Source organism: Pelophylax lessonae (assembly GCF_965119305.1).
Source record: "Pelophylax lessonae genome assembly, chromosome: 4".
NCBI lineage: Eukaryota > Metazoa > Chordata > Amphibia > Anura > Ranidae > Pelophylax > Pelophylax lessonae.
In genome coordinates this window covers 643,473,988-643,490,396 of record NC_138771.1, presented here as the reverse complement: position 1 = coordinate 643,490,396, position 16,409 = coordinate 643,473,988, and the positions used below count along the sequence as shown (strand labels likewise).

Genomic DNA, 16,409 nt, shown 5'->3' with positions numbered 1-16,409 from the left:
AGATTGTGCTGCATTTTATATATTGCATAATTGTTTTTTTAGTATAAACCCAAAAATAGTTTGTACTCTTTTATCATTTGATATGGTGTTCCTTCCAACGGTGCATGATTTTTCTGGTACCCTGTTGAGTACCAACTGGAGGAAAGCCCTGTTTGTTGTGAGAAGCCTAACCTTACCTGATATGATGAGATTTCTGAAACTTTTTGTCCTCTCACTACTTCATATCATCTCACATCGAAGACCTAGTACCTCTTAGGTTATTTTTATATTCATTGGTTGGTAAACACTTCACCACCTCAGAATAGGATGGGAGAGTTTTTAGAAGGCGTGTATCACAATCTGGAAGGTCCCTTCAAAATAACAAAGGGGACATTAAATCTCCACACAATTAGAGAAATGTATACGAGGATCCCTGATTTCTCATTTCAAAAAGGTGTTTAATATAAAGACGCACACAAACATTCAAAAATCCTTTAATTGAAAGAGAAAAACTAAAAATGGAAAAAAATGAAATAAATACTAAAATAACAATAATGCCCATTGTTGTCTGGTGATGGAAGCAACAATTTGTAACATTCTGTTGCATTCTAATTTTTAAAGAACACATCACTGCTTATGACTCCTATAGAAATCTAAACACAGCAAAGGTCATCAAGTGTAATGTTATTTCATTGAGCATTTTTCTGGTGTTAGGTATAGTCATAAACAAGAGAGTTAATACTCTGCCAGTTGGGTTAAATGAAGGCTAGTTTGAACACAGATGCCCTAGAGAGGGTTGGCAATCATTTTCAATACCAGTTGCATGATCTATGAAAGACATTTGACAAACTCTAAACCGATCCTAGGCTGTGTCTTACTCTACCAATGGGAGAATGGTAGAGTTTTGAAAGTGTATTAGCCATCATGCCATGCAGCAATGAAAATTGTCAGTCATAGCAAGAAATCTACAAACACTTGGTACATAATAGTGTGCCCCAGGCACAATAACACATCTTTGACATCCTATATTAATATTTACAAATTCTTTGTGGGCAGTAGTGATGTACACATGCACAGGTGAACATTTTCAGAGTTATCGTCGGGTGATGGGCCGAACACCCCTCGGTTCAGTTTGGTTCCACCAAAACTCCTGAATATGTAAAAAGTTTGAACCTAGCTGTCAACTCTATTATAATATATAGGACCCTACCTTCAAAATTCCCAATTTTAAAGGCTTATATGCAAGTTATTGGCCATAAAAAGGGTATGGGGACCTGGGTACGGCCCTGGGGGACATGCATCAATACAATTTCTTTAAATATAGTGCCAGGGGGTCTGCTTAGTCTGCCTGCATAGTGGAACATCTATATAGTGTATAGGACCTGCTGTAACAAATCTGAAATTTATAAAGAAAACACATTACATTTAAATAGCCAGGCAATACAAAACTATTGCCTGCAATACAAAAAAAAAATGGTGTTGGGGTCCCCCCAATCCATACCAGGCCCTTTGAGTCTGCTATGAATTGTCTGCCAACAACAACAACAACAAAAAAAGGGAGTGAGGTCCTCCCCAAAATCCATACCAGACCCTCCTTATTTGAGCAGGTCAGAAAAGGGGGAGGGGGCGGTGACAAGCAAGCCAGGCCACATGCCCTCAACATGTGGAGGGTGCCCCATGTTAATGGGGACAAGCACTTTTTCCCATCAACCCTGGACTGTTCTTTTGGGCTTTTCTTGTTGGGGTCTGTGGGAAGGGGGCTTTTCAGAATCCTGGCCCCCCCATGTAAATGAGTTTGGGGTACATAGCACCCCTACCTATTCACCAAAAAAGTTTAAAAAATAAATAAAAACACACATACAATTAAAAATAAAAAAACAATGCACCCCGATATAGATCCATCGTCATTCACGTTGCTTGCCGCCATCGCAAGACCCAAAAAAAGAAAAAAAAAATCTCCACTCACAATGTACCTATTAGGAAGCTTTTTTTTCTTCTTTCGGGCTCCGTGGTGGTGGGCGTCATGATTGACAATTGACCAACATCGGGGGGCATTGTTTTTTTATTTTTAATAAAAGAATTGTCAAAAACTGTGTGTATGTTTTTATTTCTTTTTAACATGTTTTTGGTGAATGGGTAGGGGTACTATTTACTCTCATTTACATTGGGGGGGGGGAGGCAGGATCTGAGGACCCCCCCTGTTAAGCCCAGGGTTGTCAGGAAAAGGCCCTTGTCCCCATCAACATGGGGACAAGGTGCTTCAAAGCACAATCTCCATGTTGAGCGTATGTGGCCTGGCATGGTTTAGGATGGGGGGCACTCGCTTGTCCCCACCCCTTTCCTGACCTGCCAGGCTGCATGCTTGGATAAGGGCCTGGTTTGGATAGGGGGGACCCCCATGCCATTTTTCTATTGCCAGCAATGTTTTTTATTTCTTTCAGCTGTCAGCGGGGAAGCCTGTTGATAGCTGATGACTTATCCATTGTTAAGGACCCTGTGGCCAGCTTCTCACCTCTCTCCATAGCAACCAGCTATTCACTGTGCCCTGATTGGAGTCACTTACCAAAAAATTACTTATAACAAGATTTTGCTTGGTGTCCAATGAGAGATGGAAAGAGTCACAACCTAAAGTGATATTAACGGCAAAAAAAAACAAATAACAAACATGTTATACTTACTGCCTCTGTGCAGTGATTTTGCACAGAGCAGCCCCAATCCTTCTCTTCTAGGGTCCCCCGCTGGTGCTCTTGGCCCCTTCCTCCTGCTGAGTGTTCCCAGAGCCACCAGCTTGCATTGGGGGCACCCAAGCAGGCATGCTCCCAAGCCACTGCTCTGCATGTTCATTCAGACATGGTGCCATGGCTTGGTCCTGTCCCCTCCTTCCTCTTTGGCCAATGGCCCCCACTGCTGTCTCAGCCAATGAGGAGGGAAACCCCTGGAGATCTGCTGCTCTTGAGCACATTGCTAGATTGAGAGGAAGCTCAGATAAGTATTGGGGCAGGGGTGGCTAGTGAACACAAAAGGTTTTTAACCTTCATGCATAGAATGTATGAAGGTATAAAACCTTCAGCCTTTAGAACCATTTTGAACGTATCCACAGAGCCTATATTCTATTCCTTTTGACCAAAGATGACCCTCAAGCAGTTCTCTGCTCATTATGTGGTTCACCAAGACCCTCCATTGTTTATGGTCATGTCATCTAAAATCTGTCTATGGGGATCAGTAGTTGTCTTTGTTCTCTGTTACTTTAGGTTATTAGGTCAGTGTGTTCCTACTTGTTCAGTTATCTACAGTATCCATATAATAATGGAGCTGATTGCCTTGGGCCCGCTCCTACCTCTTGGGTTGGTAGTGACACCTATGGGACCCTCCATACATGTCTCCTTATTCCTTTTAGATATCTACATTTTTTGTACAAGCCATGAACAGCGAAATGGGACCAACTAAATGTCAACCCTTTCCGTTAGATCCAATTTTCTTTTTCTTTTGGGCCTGTGACCCTATTACATAGCTGTATTGAAACTATGGATTGTATGTTTTGCAGAATGTAATAAAATGTATTTAAAAAAAAGTCTTATAATAATATTTAACCTTATTTTAAGAATTTATAAAGTGTCTATACTGATGCAGGTGAAAGACTCATGTACCTGTTGGAAACAGGTACATGATTTTTTAAAAATCCCTTACTGTAGTTTTTCACATAGATAAAGCAGCAGACATAGAGAATTTCACAACAAGCTTCATATAATCAAATCATTACAATGAAAAAGCATATCAAAGATAAAACTTATGAAGCATACATTTTGTATCCAAGATCAGAATACATAGGGTAACATAATGAAAAGTTATTTAACCAACATTTCCACACTGGAAATAATATTTGTAATATTGCACACTGCAATAATATTTTGATCAAGAATTATAGAGTACAAACCCACTATTTTGATCAACTGTACCAAATCCATGACAAACTGGGGAAAAAGAAGATACCAGGTGAGCTGGAAACTGTAAATCAGTTCCAGTAAAATTAAGTCAGACAATGCCTTGGTTGTTTGGAGTATATGAGTAATAGAAGAAGTAGAAGTAGAATAAGTATATAAGTAGAAGAAGAAGTAGAAGAAGTAGAAGTTATAAGTAGAAGAAACAGTCCAAAGATAATATAGGGAATCATTATCTGTATGATGGCAAAATAATCAAGAATGACCAAGAAGGGCAATAATAAAAAGTAAAGAGGGAAAAGGAGAGAAGATCTGGGAAGTGGGTAAAGTGGAGGAGCATAGAAATAAAGAAGGGGGATATTCAGGGATGCATACACATGACTCTAGGTCATACCTCCAGTATACCTCCAGTATTTCCTAGGCAAAGGCAGGAGTTTACAACCTAATATGTCAGGGCACAATGTCCTCCTAAATTTTTCACTTTTAAGATTACACATGACAATAAGGTTTTCCATGGGGTATAGATTGTGAATTTTTGAGAACTATGTAGCCATGGGGTATAGATTGTGAATTTTTGAGAACTATGTAGCCAGAGTAGAGGGCGAGCCCTGTTTCCACTTAATCAAAATACAAGGTCTTGCCACATGAATCAGGTGTATCAATAGGGAGTAACTACAAGAAACAAACACAGAAGGGCACATCAGCCTAGTGCATTATCCCACAGAAACCCTTTGATAAGGAATTGTCATAAAATACACTCACAAACGTGCAAAGAAAGAATGCACATTGAGCTACGTGTCCGTAGCTTAACAGTCCTGAACACAATGCACTCTAGAGGTCAGGGGGACCCTGCCTTGATCCAAACTGGCTGGCTCATCTCAAAGGTTTAGGTCTTGAAAAAGAAGGTGCTACCTTCCAAACATGTGAAGCACCTATGGAGGATCCTAGGTACCCGATAAAACCTAGACAGGATTTTATATCCCAACTCCTGAATCTTGTTAGTAATTAGTGATGAGCTGAACACCCCCCTGTTCGGTTCGCACTAGAACATCTCGGGGAAATGTTCTAGCGAACATGAAAAATCACAAGTCCTCATTTTAAAGGCTTAAATGTAAATGACTATTAATCACCCACTGGCCAAGGATTTGAACCCACAGCCTCTCACTTGCTAGCCTGCTATTCTAATTCTCTATCTGAGTTTGACAGCTCTTTTACAGGGCTCTGACATCACCAGTGCCCCATAATCCATTGCTCAGGTGCAGTGAATAAATTACTGACGTCACTTCAGAAGGGGCAGGACAATTAATTGGTTTTAATTAATTTTAATCACCTGTTGGCCTGGGGATTCAAACTCACAGCCTTTCATTTGCAAGCCTGTTAATCTACCAGCTAAGCCACTGAACAAGCTGATTAATCTTGGGCTCTCTCTGGCTCTCTAACTTCTATCTGAGTTTGACAGCTCTTTTATAGGGCTCTGACGTCACCATAATCCTTTGCTTTAGGTGCAGTGAATAAATTACTGACGTCAGTAATTTAATCACTGCATCTGAGCAATGCATTGTGGGACGGCTTGTGACGTCAGGTCACTTTATAAGAGCTGTCAAAATCAAAACAGCTCATTTCGCTGGAACTGTCCGGAGAAGCAGGAGCTTCTTCTTTTTTTTTTTTTCTATTTTTCAGACGGACATGCGACTGATCATCGGGGGACAGTATTTTGTTATTTTTTAATAAAAGACTTTTCCAAAACTGGCTTTTGTCATTATTTTTTTTGTACACTTTTTTGGTGAATGGGTAGGGGGACCATGTACCCGATATCCATTCACATGGGGGGGGCGGGATCTGGGGGTCCTCTTGTTAAAGGGGGCTTCCAGATTCCAATAAGCCTCCCCCCCGCAGACCCCCACAACCACAGCCCACGGTTGTGGGGAAGAGACCCCTGTCCCCATCAACATGGGGGCAATGTGCTTTGTGGCAGGGGGGCAGAGTGCCTGCCCCAAAGCACCCACCCCCCATGTTGAGGGCATGTGGCCTGGTATGGTTTAGGAGGGGGGGGAGTGCTCGCTCGCCCCTACCCCCATCCTGGCCAGCCAGGCTGTGTGCTCGGATAAGGGTCTGGTATGGATTTTAGGGGGAACCTAAATTTTGGCACGGGGTTCCCCTTAAAATCCATACCAGACCCAAGTAGCCTGGTATGGACTGGAGGGGGACCCCACACCATTTTTTTCAGCAATACTGACATAAACTGATATAAACTGTGTCTATATATATATATATATATATATATAAATAACTTTGATCTCAACAAACTAAAAAGCAAAAAATCTCTCTCCCTGCTAGCAATGTATTTTTAATTATAAAATAACACTTATAAATCACCTGCTGGCCAAGAGATTCAATCTCACAACCATCGCAATTGCAAGTCTAGTATTCTACCAGCTACATGACCATCAAGTACAGTTATCTTGAATACACTTTCCCTGCCTAACTAACTAACTCCTATCTCCCCCTACACACAGTGGATGAGATAAAAGTTAGGGAGAGTGTATTCACCTTAAGCAGGATTGGTGGTATAGGTTGTAGATTAGAATACCAGGCTTGCAATGATATGAGCTGTGAGTGCAATTCCCCCTGCCAGCCAGTAATTTATTTATTGGAATTCAGAAGTCAGAGAGTCCATGATAATGCGGGAACTTGAAGTTCCCCCGAAGAAGCCCATTTGTTCGTCATTCGACGAACGAGCGAACAGCCAATGTTCGAGTAGAACTTACGCTCGACTTGAACTCGAAGCTCATCCCTATAATAGCAATAGAGATTTGTGAAGGAATGGGGGACAAAATCAGTGGGCAGTTTATAAAACAATTGATATGAATAGGATAAGGCATGCTCCAGTAGAGACACAATTAAGCTTGGTTCACACTAGTGCAATTTCAGATGCAAATTGAGTCGCACAGAATTACAATAAAAGGGAAATAAAAGATGCACTCATGTTTCATTCAAGTAGCACTACATAATAATACTGAAAGTCAGACCAAAATTGTATTGCAGCAGTGTAAACCTAGCCTTAAGGATGTTCTTTCAAATGGAGCTCCAACAATGTCTGGAGGGTTGGGAAGAGTCAAAAGAAAATGCCTAATTTCAGTCAATCTCCACTGGGAGAGTGGGGTGTAGTCAAAGCATTATTTTCAGGTATAGTCTTACATCCAGTTGGATTAAAAAATGTTCGAAAAAAAATGGGTGGTCAAGAACCAGGGATTTCAGGGAGGGTTTGGTAATATTAAGGAGATATCTTTCTTCCAGAGAAAAGGCCTGGAGGCTTACATCAATAAAAGGATGGGGACTCAATAAGGAGCCAAATGAGTGTGGCAACCACAGAAGACCCTGAATCAGGAAATGTTGTTGGTCTTGTTCCAGCTGAACCCATAGTTTAGTTGCTGAATGTTTATACCACACATATAAAGTCAGCACTAACTATTAAACAATTCTTTACACCCCAGTCAATAAAAGTGTAATTCCGAGGATCCTGAATCCCCTTTAGTCCAATATAGAACATGGATTCCCCACAGTCCTCACAGCTTTTGGATCTTTAGTAGTGCTCTACTTGATACGATGATTAACCTCAAAAAAAATAAATAGAAACTTTACACTGTAGTGTAGTACTGTATGTCCAACTCCACATGTGCACCAACTGTATTCATATAGTGTACTTACATCAACAAATAAAAAGAGTCTCCAATAATCCACAAAGTGCATTCCCATATATATATATATATATATATATATATATATATATATATATACACACACCCTTACCCTCCAAGTTTTCAAAAACAGCCTTTCATAAGACTCCAATGTAACTCTTCTCTGTGCCTATATATCCTCTCTGAGAAGATCTTCCTTCCTTTCCTCCAAATGGAAAGGAATCAGAAGCTTCCAAAAAGGAGTTTAAACATAATGTGATATCCCAAAAAAAACTTTTTACACAAAGTATAATCTGTTTGTCTCACAACAATTGCATTTATAAACATGTATATTCCTTTAAACCCAGTCCCAACTCAACCACGTGTATTGTGGTACAAGCGTTTACTGCATGGTTACAAGCATTTACTTGGTGTCATATATTGTCCCGAAGAAAGTTGCCAAATTCTGACCAAACAAGCTCGAGGAAAAAACTCAGGTTTTTGATTGGAAGGGTCTGAAGCAAGTAAAAGAGATGCACAGAAGCACAATTATTTTTATAAATCCACCTTTTTAGATCCTTTTAGAATGTTGCTAGAAAAGGCTGAAAATTCAATGTAAATGTATGGTCTAACGAAGGGGAGATCTTAACTCCAAGGTAAACAATGTAGTTTGCTACCCATGGAAGTTTAAAGGTTTGTTGAAGAGCAGTCAAACATTGAGGAGGGATATTGATCTTGATGGCCTCTGATTTGGAAAGGTGTATTTTGTAATTAAATAACTTACCATATTCTTATAGGGCTCCCATAAGATTTGAAAGGAAATTTTTGAGGGGTTGTAATGAAGAAACATAAGTCATCTTCAATAACATGTACGTCATCCAGCCTGCCCCGGCCACTGCTAACCCCTGATGTCACTGGCTACAGCAGAATTTTGTCAGCAGGACCTGATGGTCGATTGTAGCCAAGCACTGTTTACAAACCCACAGGACTCTGTACACTGATCAGTGATCTGGCTGTTTCTTTATCCTGCAAAGCAGAGAGAAAAAACAACCAGTTCTGTTGGTAAAAGCAGCACACACTACATACATTCCACTTGTTAGGAACACAGTTAACCCCTTGGTTGCCCTTAGGTGTTAACCCCTTCCCAGACAGTGCCATTAGTACAGTGTTAGTGTACAGTATAATCACTGTAGTGTCACTTGCGTTGTCAGTAACTCTACCAGCCAACATCACTTAGGGCCAGATTGTCCGCCGCATAATCACAGTCACACTATAGATCACTGATCAGCATCATTACAGTATAGCATCATAGTTGCATAAATTCCAGTATGTATACCATAGTTTGTGGATGCTATAATTTTCACACAAACCAAATTTTCAAAATTTTTATTTTCCGTTTATATAATAAAAGACCCAGTGGAGGTCAAATACCACTAAAAGAAATCTCTATGTGTGTGAAAAAAAATTATATAAATTTCAGTTGCCTACGGTGTTGCATGACTTTGCAATTGCCAGTTAAAGTAACACAGTACTGAATAGCAAAAACTGCTTTGGCCATAAAGGGGGTAAAAGTTTCCGGAGGTCAAGTGGTTAAGAAGTGAGATTTGTAGTAAGATAAGCATTGGTATGGGTCCTATAGGGAGCGAGGCTCTCTTAGGGATAAAAATGTAGAAGGTTACAAAATAGCTGACTATATTGTTTATAATACGAGACTGAGGACCCAGGACCAGGAGTCTTATGGGGCTTCATATCTTTCAGTGCCAACCGGAACTCTTCCTCTGTAACAGGATATTCAAAAGAAGCATCTTCCCATTGTCCCATGATAGCCTAGGCATCCTTGAAGCCTGTAATTAATGTGTGATTCCATCAAGCTTTTCCTGAGATGATATGTAGGGTGTCAATGGGGCTAGGTTATATAAATCTCTATTTGTATTCTATAATTCAGGGCAATCTCATTGGATCTATGAACTTTCATACCCTGTTTGGTCACTATTGAAGGGATGTAGTCTTTCCTCACAAAGGGTCCGAACCCTGGATTTCCCAAGTTTCCTATCAAATTTATGCCAGAAACCCCTGCACTTTACCTGCTGGGCTAATTTTGTCTAAGAGAATATTATTCAAATGGGTTCTAAGCACATTAAGCTCAGAGGCAAATAACTGAGCAAGGGATTGATTGAGTACTTTGCTTCCAGCAATTTGATTTGGTACAGAATAGAGACCTCAGCAGATCTTTCTCTAATAATACTGGCTCCCTGTTGAATTAGGAAGCCTCAAAGAAAAAAGGAAAGCTCAAGTAAGCACAGACCAACCATATTGAGTAGAGATCATAGCTCTCTCTCATTGAGAGACCTGTAACACCACCCCTTTAAGGAGCATGTTATAGGAGAGGTATGGGCCCTGGACTGAGATCTGCCACTGTGGTGGGTCGAGTCCTGAAAGGTCACCTGCTAAATGCCCAGAAAACTACACCGGTCATGCACTTGCATGGCATCATGAAGCTGAAATAGGTAATTATAATTACATAGAAGTGGCATGGATAGCCCCAGAGGTAGATTGCTCCCGTGGAATGTATCTGTTCTAGTAGAGGTTTGAGATTAGCTCTAACCATAGAGTCCACCAAGAAAGGTCTGGCAGGAGACTTTCATTTGTTTCATAGTTACTTCCTGGATGTGAAAATAGTGAACAGAGCACATCTCATTGCCTGTTAGGGCCAGTAAAAGGGGTTTCTAACACATCACAAGAAACAGAAAGTGGTTCACTTACTTCTTCTATGTAGTGATTGGTGCCACCTGTGGTGTTTGGTGTCATTTTATGGCACTCTCATATAATGGTTGGATGGTTTCCCCTCCCCCCTGGATCAGTCATATACTTGGAACAGAGATAACTGCTTGTGATTGTGGGTTTTGTGGAGATTTTGGATTCAGTGGAGTGGCTGTAAAGTTCTGAGTGGAGATGAACTATACCACATCCAATAGGAAGAAGCTGAGGCTCTCATTTAGCCCTGTAGGGTTGAAACAGTTTTTCTTTTGGAATGAGTTTCTGTAATGCCCTTGGGTTTTCTCAAGTTTTATACTTCCCCAATTGTCCTCTTGGACTAGGGGCTGTTTCATGGGTGAAGATCCAATTCAAGCTTCCCTAGTGATTAATATACAGTATATAAGCTTTGATGGGTGTTCATTTTGAATTTCAGCAATTGGGAAGAGAATATTACATATACAGAAAATATATATATATATATATATATATATATATATATATATATATATAATTAAAGGATATTATTCTATATTAACTATTATAATTTTTAATTTTTACTTTCCATCGTTTCTATAGTTGGGGGATCCCTGGTGCCTTAAAACCCCAATAGACATGGTTTTGGTTTTGTTTGGAAACACATTTTGTTTTCTCTCGACCAGGTCCGAGCATATGGTCAATTCTAGCAGCAAGTGACTCAAAACGCTCCAGGGTGGGGAGCTTACTTAAGCCTTGAGGAGAGCAACCTTACACAGTCATAGCCAGCCCACACCCCCAAGGGGGTATATGAATTTGTGGCAAGAGTCTCATTTGGAGGAGCATTGAAACCAGGGTTTGCACATGGACACTCTGCCTTCAATGCAGCTAAGCCCCCTCTCCACCACTTCACCAAGCTGAGACATTAATTTCCCATCAGGTCCACTCCCCTTGTGGTTGACAGCAGACATTGGGTGGATTTATATAGATAGCCTTCTGTCAATCACAAGTAAAGAGCAGACCTGATGGGGATTAGGGACGATCGAACTTTTGAAAAGTTTGGTTCGACCAGAACACCCGAACTTCCCGGATTCCAGAACCCCATTGAAATCAATGGGACCCGAACTTCGGTAATCAAAAAACACAATTTTGAAGCCCTAAAACCCAATAAATGCCCCTAAAAAGTGCCTAGGGTTCTTGGTCATGCCCCAGGGACTATTAATCACACAAAAAAAAGTTCTTAAAAATTGTCATTTTTGATAGAGAGCCAATTATTGAAAAAATTATTGAAAAAAAAAATTTGATTTCTTTGGATTTAGTGTCTGGTGGGTCTAAAAAGTGTACCTGTGAAGTTTCAGCTCTGTAGCATGTCCAGAACCAGAAAAAAAAGATTGTTTGTCTTAGAATTGCAGTAGAGCAGGTATGGGGCTCCGAGGCTCCTTTCACTCCTGGGCGTTTTTGTTTCAGGCGTTTATTGGGCTTTTTTGTGGACATCTTTGGAGGCAGGCATGACATCTGAACTTCTGTGTAGGGGTATATATACACACACACACATATATGTATATATACACATACACACATATAGGTGTTAAAGTAGCAGAACCCTATGCCTGCACTAATGAAATTATTTGCAGGGATGTGGCTCCGCTCCTATCACACCTATATGTGTGTATGTGTATATATACATATATGTGTGTGTGTATATATATACCCCTATACAGAAGTTCAGATGTTATGCCTGCCTCCAAAGACGCCCCAAAAATGCCCAACGCCTGCAACAACACACCTGGGCGTTTTTGTTGCAGGCGTTTATTGTGCATTTTTTGGGCGTCTTTGGAGGCAGGCATGCCATCTAAACTTCTTTATAGGGGTATATATACACACACACATATATGTATATATACACATACACACATACAGGTGTGATAGGAGCGGAGCCACATCCCTGCAAATAATTTCATAAGCGCAGGCATAGGGTTCTGCTACTTTCACACCTATATGTGTGAATGTGTATATATACACATATGTGTGTGTGTGTGTGTGTGTGTATATATACCCCTATACAGAAGTTCAGATGTTATGCCTGCCTCCAAAGACGCTCAAAAAATGCACAATAAACGCCTGCAACAAAAACGCCCAGGTGTGTTGTTGCAGGCGTTTATTGTGCATTTTTTGGGCGTCTTTGGAGGCAGGCATAACATCTGAACTTCTGTATAGGGGTAAATATATACACACACACTTATATGTATATATACACATACACACATATAGGTGTGATAGCAGCGGAGCCACATCCCTGCAAATAATTTCATTAGCGCAGGCATAGGGTTCCGCTACTTTCACACCTATATGTGTGTATGTGTATATATACATATATGTGTGTGTATATATACCCCTACACAGAAGTTCAGATGTCATGCCTGCCTCCAAAGATGTCCACAAAAAAGCCCAATAAACGCCTGCAACAAAAACGGCCAGGTGTGAAAGTAGCGGAGCCCCATCCCTGCTCTACTGTAATTCTAAGATCTTTTTTCTATGGCAGTCACCCTGACATGGAAGAGTTTGGTCACCCTGCCATAGCAGTCAGAGTCAGTTCACCCTACACTACACTACAGTCACCCTGACACTTAACACTTTCCCTACAGAAACTATTATTAAATCTAACTATAGTGGTATATAGTACCCTAACTTCACTAGATATCCCTTTCCTCACACTAATAATTGCTAAATGACACATTTGAAGCAGGAATAACGGAACTGCTTCCACTCTCTTCCACAGCCCCTGTATTACAGTGCTAGAGATTTGGCGGGGCTATGTTATAAACTGGGGGGCGTATTCACTACTGATTGGCCTCTGGACCCCCTAGTCACTTCAATCACATTCCTAGCATCCTCCTGCCCCCTCAATTGGCTTTTACTGATGTTTCTGGTCCAATCAAGGGCTTTTAAAGCCCAGTTCCTGTCCCATTGCATTTTGGTCGGTTCTGGTTGCCGAATTTTGAACTTTTTCCACAAAAAGTTTGGAATTCGGCCGAATTTCGAATAGTCAATGTTCAGCTCGAACCGATGGTCGACCCGAACCGTTCGATCATCCCTAATGGGGATATGGTGTCTTAGCTTTCCCATCAGGTCCCACCCACTGTCAGCGTCACTGGTTGTTAGGAGGCTGTCAGCTTGTTATTTGTAATAGGAAAGATGGCAGTTTTTGCACTTTTTTTTCTTCCAGAAAGCTGAAAGGACAATGCATGCCCTATTATAAAAAAAATAAAAAAATATTTTGCATGATTTTGCAGGAAATCATAACTAGTACATGGGGATTACAATACTATCAGTAAATACCTTATTAAAGTAAACACATTGCAAGCTCAGTTGTAACTTAAGTGGAATGTGCCCTTGTCATCTTTATTATAATATTCCCTTGAAACAGCCACCATAAATTGAGCTGGATGACTAGATCTTCAGTGTGGAAAAAGTATATTGTACATACAAGTAAATCAGTTGTTTAAAATAAAACACATAAAATATACAGGTATATTACCTTAGCTCCTTAAGCTTTGAGAGGAAAATGTAGAAAAAAAAAACCCAAGTCATCAACTGAAGCTTTAGAACAGCCTCTCTCGACTAGGAATCTGTGGAGCCCTAGCATTCATTCAGAGGTTGCTAGGGGTTCCTTGAGCAATGAGCAATTTCTGCTTCTCATATACTGTAAGTAAAAACAGGACACCAGTGATCTTGTAGGAGGGTTCTCCCCACTGACCATACATGTAAGAAGCACACTTCCCATTGACCACCATGCTAATTTACCATGAATTGTAGTTACAGTAGTTCCTAGCAGGGTTCTATTACTTAGTTTAAGGTTTCCTCTGTGTTTGAGAAAGGCTGTTCTAGAGTATAGGGAATTATGGATTTTTAGACCTAAAACTATGTTCCATTTTGGGATCAAAGTTAAGCTAGTACTCATTCCTCCAGTTAGATTTAGGGCTCCATTCATACCTATGCATGTTGCTTTTGAGTGTTTCTGCATTTTTTTTTACTGCAATTTTACCGCGATTTTGCCACGATTTGCAATTTGCTTCTTTTTTTTTTTTTTTTTGGGCAAATTTATTGTTGGGCACTTCATGCCTTTCTGTAGCTTCTTCACAGAAGTGTATTGAACCAAAGAAAAGTCCCTAACCCTTTCCAAAAATGCAGAGGCACAAATATGCATTGATGTTTATGTGTTCCCTAGGAACCCAGGTTAAATATAATGTCCTGCATTTCTGCAAAAAGCATGAAAAAGGCATTGGTGTGAATGGAGCCTTAAGGGTCCTTTATTGACTGCTATGCTAATATCCATTTAGGCATAGCAAAAAGCTTTAAAATCCCATAACTGTGCAGAATTTGGTGATGCAAATATATAAATTATACTTAAAGGATAAGTTCAACTTTAGGAACATGTTACATGTCCCACCCAATTTTAGGGTGGATCATGTAACATGTTCGCAGTGCTGCAGCCGCCACCTACCAACCGCTGCCAATTATATATGTCTAATTCAATTAAACGTAGATTTTAATTTTTAATGAAATGCACATACAGAAGTTTGTTAAAAAAAATGTTCAATACTTTTTTCAGGTCTTTATTCCTTAAAGTGTATATAACTGGATTTATCAGTGGGGTTACTACAGTGTAAGATAATGGAAATATTTTAGTAATGTTCCCTGACTGTCCTTTACTGGGTACCAAATAAGCACAAGCCAGGTTGCCATAATAGATACAGACAACAGTCAAGTGGGAACCGCATGTTGAGAAAACAGGCTGCCTTCCACTAATGGAGGGGATTTTAAGAATGGTGGCTATGATAATAATATAAGATAAAACAACAATAAAAAATGGGATGGCATCAAATAAAATACTCAACAATATTACTTCTATTTGAATAATTGCTGTATCGGAGCAGGAAAGTTTAAGAATTGGATCAAGGTCACAAAAAAAGTGATCAATAATGTTGGGACCACAAAATTGCAATTGATCAATAAGTAAAGTATGCATCAGCACAGCTAAAAAACTTAAAGACCAACAGATAAAAATGAATGCACGACAGCGGTGGTGGTTCATTATCAAATTATAATGTAATGGTTTACAGATGGCCAAATATCTGTCATAAGACATCACAGTTAAAAGAAGACTGTCCAATATTAATGTAACGCAACAGAAATAAAACTGGGAGAGGCACTCAGAGAATGAAATAATGGTATCATTCACCAAAACTGTTTTCAACGTGATAGGAATAATGTCAGTTGCCAGTAAGATGTCTGATATAGCGAGCTGGGAGAGGAAGAAGTACATGGGAGAATGGAGGGTTTTGCTGTAGGACACCAATGTGATGATCAGCAGGTTTCCACATATCGTAATACAATAAAGAATAAGGAAAATAAAAAACACCACAAATTTTACTTTATGTGGGGTCTGAAATCCTAAGAGATGGATTGTAGAAATTCTGGTCATATTGTTCTTCTCCATGACCTGAAGACAGAATATTAAAGTTAATGTGTAATCCTTGTGAAGCAACTTCAGCCAGTTAGAAAACTGCTTGAAGAGAAAAGAGATATAAATGAGAGAGCAAAAGAGTAAAAGAAAATGAGAGACACATGAGAAATAGGAGAGAGAGAATTAGAGGGAGAGAGACAGAGAGAGAGAGAGAGAGAACGAAAGACATAAAAGAGAGAAGGAGAAGAGGAAGATGGGCTTTACCAATCAAGTAGACCTTTCGTCTTTCACTTCTATAAGGAAGGACAAAAGTGAATTGTAAGTTAGGGTCCTTTCACATGGGCGGTGCGCCCGGCAGACTCAGTTTTGCTCAGCGGGGATCAATCCGCTGATCCCCGCTGAGCAGGTGGATGACAGCTCCGTCTCCACTTACTTTGCAGAGACGGAGCTGTCAGATCCCCGCTCTTCTCATGGGAGACTGGATGAGAACGAACCGCCTGTCCATTTTCATCCTATCCTATCCGATCCTCCAGATGGATGGAAAATAGAGTTTCTATCTGCCCGGATTTCACAGGCAGGATCAGATTGAATAGCAGTGGGTGTCAGCGCTGCTCCATA

General features: G+C 40.2%; 1 protein-coding gene across 1 annotated transcript in view; it reads right to left on the bottom strand.

Moving 5' to 3' along the window:
• The window catches only part of LOC309552947 (olfactory receptor 1496-like), a gene marked incomplete at both ends in the record, with an annotated part of 95,693 nt that extends 79,869 nt beyond the window's left edge, over window positions 1-15,824 (bottom strand). The window contains one exon of the mRNA XM_082253853.1: window positions 15,567-15,824. Within this exon, the coding sequence (XP_082109979.1) occupies window positions 15,567-15,824 (258 nt within the window). The remainder of the gene's footprint in view (window positions 1-15,566) is intronic.
• Window positions 15,825-16,409: the final 585 nt, after the last annotated feature.